Source organism: Phragmites australis, chromosome 12 (assembly GCF_958298935.1).
Source record: "Phragmites australis chromosome 12, lpPhrAust1.1, whole genome shotgun sequence".
In the NCBI taxonomy this organism is placed as follows: domain Eukaryota; kingdom Viridiplantae; phylum Streptophyta; class Magnoliopsida; order Poales; family Poaceae; genus Phragmites; species Phragmites australis.
The window spans coordinates 29,810,545-29,817,619 of NC_084932.1; the positions used below are offsets into that span (position 1 = coordinate 29,810,545).

Here is a 7,075-nt window from a genome sequence, read left to right on the forward strand (position 1 = left end):
AATCCCTTCTTAGATGTGTTGAAGATAACTCATCACCTCTTTTATATCACAAACTAAACTTATAGAGTATGTTTTCCATATTTCATAGTTGCAGGGCCCAATGGCAAGACGGAGATATTTTTTGGCAAGAAAAGTTTTATTAACTCCCATCACATCACCTCTTTTAAAAGATGGAGAAAGGGTGGAGGAACGTCCTGTCCTCGTTGCACCCGTTGGAGAATAGTTTTACCCCATTTGTAGACCCATGGGGCAAATGGAGCCTCGTCCCCATCTCCTAATAATATGATAAGTACCCAAGAACGAGGAAGGGGCCGAATGAGACGCCGATGTTAGTGTTGCCACTGTAGATACGGCCAGGGAAAGTGCTGCACTGCACTGCACTAGGCCAATGGTGCGTGCACCAGACAGCACCGTCATGTCGGGTGGCCAGAGCCCAGAGCCCTTTGTTGCCAAACAGGGACATAAATAAGTGCCGATATAGTACGATATTGGCAGGTGAGTGGTCATATAGCTCGCTACATTGGCACCACATGCAGGTACGGAGGATAGGTATGGTTAAGAGAAACGTGGTATCTTTTGCTCTAATAAATTTTATGTATTTTATACTATATTTTTTTTCTTTCGATTTAATAAATTTTATGTATTTATAGTGATTTTGAACCTAATCTCTTATATTTTATTAATTCAGTCTCTCCATGATTCAATTAAAGTCCATTTAGTTTCTGTCGTTTCTGAATTTAAATTCAAGTTCCGTCACTGACCACATGTGACGGTGTTAGACTTCATCGGTTGTTGTCTGCGCCCCACGTATTATTGTACGAATTGGAAAGGATCGATGTTCCACATGTGGATTGTGTGTCGCAGGGCCGTGGCGTCGTTAGTCGTAACAGGACCACACAGGAACAAGAAATGATAAGGGTCTGAGCACCACACTCTCATTGTATCATGACGGAGAGGAGCAGACGAGAGAGAAGACATGTGCCAAGATCTCAACTGTGTACTGCCGGTGGAGATATACCATGCCCGGGCATGTGAAGGGGGAGAAAATCACACATCCTCTACTATCTCGATTTCACTACGTCAACCAAATGGCGACAGAGTGTAGCGTAAATTGATTGCGCCCACCGACACTCTATAGTGGACGTATGGGAACCCGTGGAAATGCAACACGCGAACACAACTGTTGACGACGAGATTTAGTATTTAGAGTGGTTATTGAGGTAACGATTAGTTTAATGAACGACCAGATAAACAGTATAATGATCAGTGAACCGTAATTTTTGGCCAGTAAACACTACTAATCACAATACTATTTATCTAATCAACTATTAAACCAATTATAACTACAATAACTACTATAAATAATAAATTTTATCATCAACGACCACGAAGTTCGTTTGGCATACATGTTCAATTTTTTTTTCCGTCCAAGGCAGGTGTCAATGAGCGGTGTGGCCGCTCGGTCAAAAGCACGAGGCCACGTGAAGCGCGTGTAATAGCATGCGTTGGAGTTTGCCGATCATGAGGGGACAGCTGGATCTTTCGCTCGGAATCGAAACTCCCTGTGTCGGAGCATTCCGTTTCGTAATATTTGTTCGCACCCACCATTATATACAAACCAAAAAATACTGAAATCAAGTAAAAAAATACAATAAAATAACTATACTACCCCTAATCAATGCAAGGATGAGCGCAAGTAACTCATTAGTATTGAAGTAAATGCATACATACACTCAAGGGTATAGCAGGAAAATAGACTATAAAGTATCATTGGTTACCACAATAGACAAATAATTTGAGACAGATACTTCGAGGCCATAGACAAATATTACGAAACGGAAGGAGTAGTTCAAAGTTGGCTGTGCTCAGCTTTTGGGTCTCTCTACAGTGTTTTTCATATTAGAAGCGACTGCTGAAAATGAAAGCATTATAGTTAGCCCAAAATGAATGTTTAAAATTCCAAACTATTTTCCATGCTTTTTCCTACATCCATCTCAACACCAAATCGATCTAAGCAAATTCCTCTGATTTATAATTCTGTGATTTACATATGCATATTAGATAATATGATCTCGATCAATTGAAACCCGTAACTTAAGAGGTCGGTGAACCGTTCGCACCATGATTGGGTGGTGTTGCCATTCATTGGTCTGAGATGCTGCTGCTCAAGTGATGGCAACAGCCAGGCATTGTGGGCCGGTTGGGTAGGGATAGCGGCTAAGAATCATGGAGCGGGGTGACAAGCGGCGGCGAGTCGAGGCGTCCTAGTGCTGGTGCAGATCGCAAAGAAGATCGGTGGTTAGCCAGCGTGCAGCATACGCACCCGAGAATAGTGCCGATGACGATGACCATTAACCGAGATTCAATCTACGTAGATTCCAGCTCTAAGTAAGTACCACTTGTTAGAGATTGGATCCTAGTAACACGAGATTTAATAGAAAAAACCCTCCAATTAGGAGTTAAAAACCACAGGGAAGATTACAAGTTACAAAGTAACATATTTATAGGTCTTGAGGAGTTGTGTTGGACTGGAATTCTATCGGTATCTAAGGCATAATAACTTAACAATAATTAACACTGTACTGCTGCCTGCTACTCAACCAGCAGGCACGTGAACGTGCTTGGTGAACGTGAACCTCGAGCCAGACGTTAATAAATCGCAAACCAACCCCGTCACTTCTGCTCATAGTCATATATACAGTGAGATTGGTACGTAGAGCCCGATCCATCTGACTGATCGCTGCGATCGATCCACAACGGTGATTGAACGTTGCACAGTATGAAGCGCTGGAGCCTCCCCGCGGCAGCACCAGCCGTCGCTGCCATCGTTTTTCTCCTCTCCACCACGGCCATACGGTTGGCGGCCGCGGCTGCCGTCGAGCACACGTTCGTCGTAAGCATGACTCTTTCTCCTTGCGTCTGATCTCCACCATCAATCTTAGTATCCTACTATGCCATTGAAGTGTTAACTAGCATGACCACTACTTCTTTTTCGATAATGAACTAGAGTGACCATCGATGCATGCTTGATTTGTTGGAACACGCATGCATATAGGTGAGCAAGATGAACATGACGCACTTGTGCAAGGAGACGCTGGTCAGCGTGGTGAACGGGCAGCTCCCGGGGCCGGCGATAGAGGTCACAGAGGGAGACTCGGTGACCGTTCATGTCGTCAACAAGTCACCCGACAACATAACAATCCATTGGTAATCAATTGCTTCCGTTGTCCAAAGAAAATAGGCCTACCTACACTTCAAACACTACAATTTTCGCTACAATGGATCCAGTCGGTGTGTCAAGTTGTCAAAATCCAGTTGGTTTGATCCAATCATCCAGGATGTTTCAAGCCTTGCGAAATAGCAAATGGATTTCGTTTTTATTTTTTGAATCTTTCTTTTGTGTTTTCTGATGCAGGCATGGAGTGAAGCAGCGGCTGAACTGTTGGGCCGACGGAGTGCCGATGATTACCCAATTGCCCATCTTGCCGAACCACAATTTTACCTACCGGTTCGACGTTGCTGGGCAGGAAGGCACCCTGTGGTGGCATGCTCACGTCTCCTGCCTCCGGGCAACCCTGCACGGCGCCTTGATCATCCGGCCGAGAGATGGGGCCGGCTCATATCCGTTTCCTAAGCCTCATAGGGAGATCCCAATCGTCATAGGTTTGTGATTTATTCAACATTTGATCGTCTAAGATATGAGAACATAGCAAAATTAACATGCTTCCTGCATTTCATCAAATGCCTGAAATCTTCGAGAGATTTTAGACGCACGTTTGAACACGTTGCCGCCAGATTAGGGGAGGAGTTTTTTTGGGGTGGCATGGTTCGGGATGCCAGATTTAGAGGGAGGCTGAGGGCGACGACCGGATCGGCGGTGGATTGACGGTGCAGTGAGGCGACGGAGGCGGCGTCGGTGCCGTGGGCGGCAGGTGGGCGGGGTCGGCGGCGGGGAACCGCAGCGGCGGGCGATGGGCCGGAGACGGCTGGAGGCGAGTGGGGCGGGAGAGCACTACAGCCGGGGCGGGGCGGGCAGGCAAAGAACCGTCGGGAGGATGAATCAGCGGCTAGAGGAGGACGAAAGAAGCACACCGTCCAATCTTCATCCGATGGTTGATATTGATAAAGAAAAAAGCAGGTGTTTGATAAATAGCATCACCGCAAAACTAAACGCCAATTTCTAATTAGGTCCGGAAAAATGTCCTGTTCCTGTGGGAAGAATTGAACTGTTTTTGACTTTGGCATGGTTGCACAATTAGCTAGCAGATGTGCAATGTTTTCGCACCAGGTTCTGAGCTGAACTGTTGTTACTGTGGATGATTTTGATGATGGCAGGGGAATGGTGGGCGAAGGACCTTGCACAGGTGGCCAGGAACATGTCGCATAATTTGTTTGCAGATTACTCCAGTGCATCCACAATCAATGGCAAGCTTGGAGATCTCTTCAACTGCTCTGGTAATCAAATTATCGGATGTATGTCCATGCATGTCGGAACGATACCTTCTTTTTCACTGAATAAATTGCTTCAATTGATCGATCTCTGAAGGCGCCGTGGAAGATGGCTACGTGCTGGACGTGGAGCCCGGCAAGACCTACCTGCTACGAGTAATCAACGCTGCGCTATTCTCCGAGTACTACCTCAAGATAGCCAGGCACAAGTTCACGGTAGTCGCCGCCGATGCCAACTACGTCACCCCCTACACCACGGACGTCATTGCGATCGCGCCTGGCGAGACGGTCGACGCCCTGCTGGTCGCCGATGCGCCCCCTGGCAGGTACTACATGGTCGCCCTGCCCAACCAGGCACCATTGCCTGACACCCAAACCCCGGAGTACAGCACGAGAGGGATGGTGCAGTACAGCAACGACCACAACTCCGGCAATGGCGCAGCAGCTTTGCGCTCAAGCCGCAGTGCCGAAGAAGAAGAAGAAGATGGAGGTCCATCCGGTGATGTGCCAGTAGCGCCTGAGATGCCTGACAAGCACGACACAATTACATCATTCTACTTCCACAGCAACCTGACCAGCCTGCGCCACCGACGGCGCTCGCAGGTGCCGGCGCGAGTCGACGAGAGCTTCTTCATCACACTCGGCCTGGGCTCCATCTGCCGTCGTGGTTATCCGGCATGCAAGAGGAGCGGGAACAACGAGTCCTTGCTCGTGGCAACCATGAACAACGTTTCCTTCCAGCTCCCCGCGGTGACGACTCCACTGCTAGAAGCTCACTACTACCACACCAACGCCGAGGACACGCTACAAGTACTTCCTGCCAAGCCGCCGAGGGTGTTCAACTTCACCGACCGCACCTTGATCGCGTTTGGACCCAAGGAGGGTCATCTAGAGCCGACGTCCAAGGTGACAATGGCGCGGCGGTTCCGGCATGGCACGGTGGTGGAGGTGGTGTTTCAGAGCACGGGGCTCATGCAGGGTGACTCCAACCCGATGCACCTACACGGGCACGACATGTTCGTGCTCGCGCAGGGGCTAGGTAACTACGACGCGGCCAAGGATGTGGCTAGGTACAACCTGGTGAATCCCCTGGTCAAGAACACCGTGCTCGTCCCGAATCTTGGGTGGCTCGCCCTCCGATTTGTTGCCGACAATCCAGATGCGTACAAGTTTTTACTGTCACTTGCATTTGTTTGGAAAGCTATACAAATCATAACAAAATGTCGTCTTCCCCTCAAGTCTCAATTTTACATGGTTTTATTTTATGACACTCCAATCGAACCATATCAAAAACTTTTTTTAAAGAAACTTATTTCATGTTTATTTGCTTACAAATAATTTTTTAAGTTTTCACCTCTTCCGTACTTTTCCTTATATGCACCCCTATTTGTCAGTTATCGTTTGGCTGTTGAAGTAGCACCCCCGAGATCTAATACTTTGTCTTATACGTTTGTACAGGGGTATGGTTCATGCATTGTCACTATGAATTCCATTTGTCCATGGGCATGGCGGCAGTTTTCGTGGTAGAGGATGGGCCAACATTGGACACATCCCTCCCTCCACCGCCTGTGGATTTTCCGACATGTGGCCATGACAATAATCAGCTGCACAATGAATTCTACCTCGCGACTGAGAAAACTGAAGTGTTAGGCATAAACGAAGTCTAAAAGAAATTCGACCGATAGTTTTTCAAATAAGCCAAATAAACTTATGAATCATGAACTTGTTCTTTGAAATAAAATGCACCCATTCAGTAGGGTGTTGTGCAAGGACGACCTGATATGCGGACAAATAAACTTGTGTAAGGGAGAATTGTATCCATGATTTTGTATTGGATGTAATATAGGCAGACTGCAACCTTGCTTTTGCATAAATAAATCTCTGCCACTTACCCTAAAAAACCTTATGTTCGTTTCGAGATATTTTAAGCATTAAAACAGATACATCTACGTGGTACTCGTTTCTTTGGGGCAGATGTGAATTGTGATGTTGCTTTGTGTGCTAGTGCCTTCTGTTCAACAAACAGGTGGGCCCATGACCAGGAAGTCATGGTCCAGCCTGTAATAAGCATGTATCAGTTTTGATATACATCTTGCAATTCATGTATGTGATTTATATTTTTTACCCTCTCTGTCAGTGAATCAGGAACCAGGGATCTTCGAATCTCGAGGCCAGGCTAGCAATCCGCCACGTGGCGCCCTCCCGCAGGGATCATCTCCGCGAGGTAAAAAAGACTAAGTTCTGGGAGCGGACGCTCAGGGCCACGATTAGTGGTCCCCGAGTACCTGGGTTCCCCGATGATCTGTGAAGACCAAGTGACCGGGAAGAGAGTGCATGGGGTCATGAACAGTGGCCCCCGAGCACCCAAGTCCCCCGACGACCAGAAAAGCCGAGTACCGGGAAGGGTGTGCTCGGGGCTGCGAGCAGTGGCCTCCGAGCACCTGAGTACCCCGAGGACCCAAGGAAGGTAGTTCCGGGAGAGAGTGCTCAGTGCTGCGAACAGCGGCTCCCGAGCACTCGGTTCCCCGAGGATCCGAGCAGTCGATTCCGGGAGAGAGTGCTCGGGGTCGTGAACAGTGGCCCCCGAGCACTCGGTTCCTCGAGAACCAAGAGAGGGTGTTTTCGG

At 47.9% G+C, this 7,075-nt stretch overlaps 1 protein-coding gene across 1 annotated transcript; it reads left to right on the forward strand.

Moving 5' to 3' along the window:
- The first annotated feature begins 2,675 nt into the window (after positions 1 to 2,675).
- LOC133887563 (laccase-15-like) lies at positions 2,676 to 6,500 on the forward strand. Its single transcript, XM_062327549.1, has 6 exons — positions 2,676 to 2,893; positions 3,056 to 3,207; positions 3,416 to 3,663; positions 4,336 to 4,455; positions 4,547 to 5,605; positions 5,905 to 6,500. Exons 1-6 carry the CDS (start codon positions 2,780 to 2,782, stop codon positions 6,114 to 6,116), a joined length of 1,905 nt encoding a protein of 634 aa, XP_062183533.1. The 5' UTR covers positions 2,676 to 2,779; the 3' UTR covers positions 6,117 to 6,500.
- Positions 6,501 to 7,075: the final 575 nt, after the last annotated feature.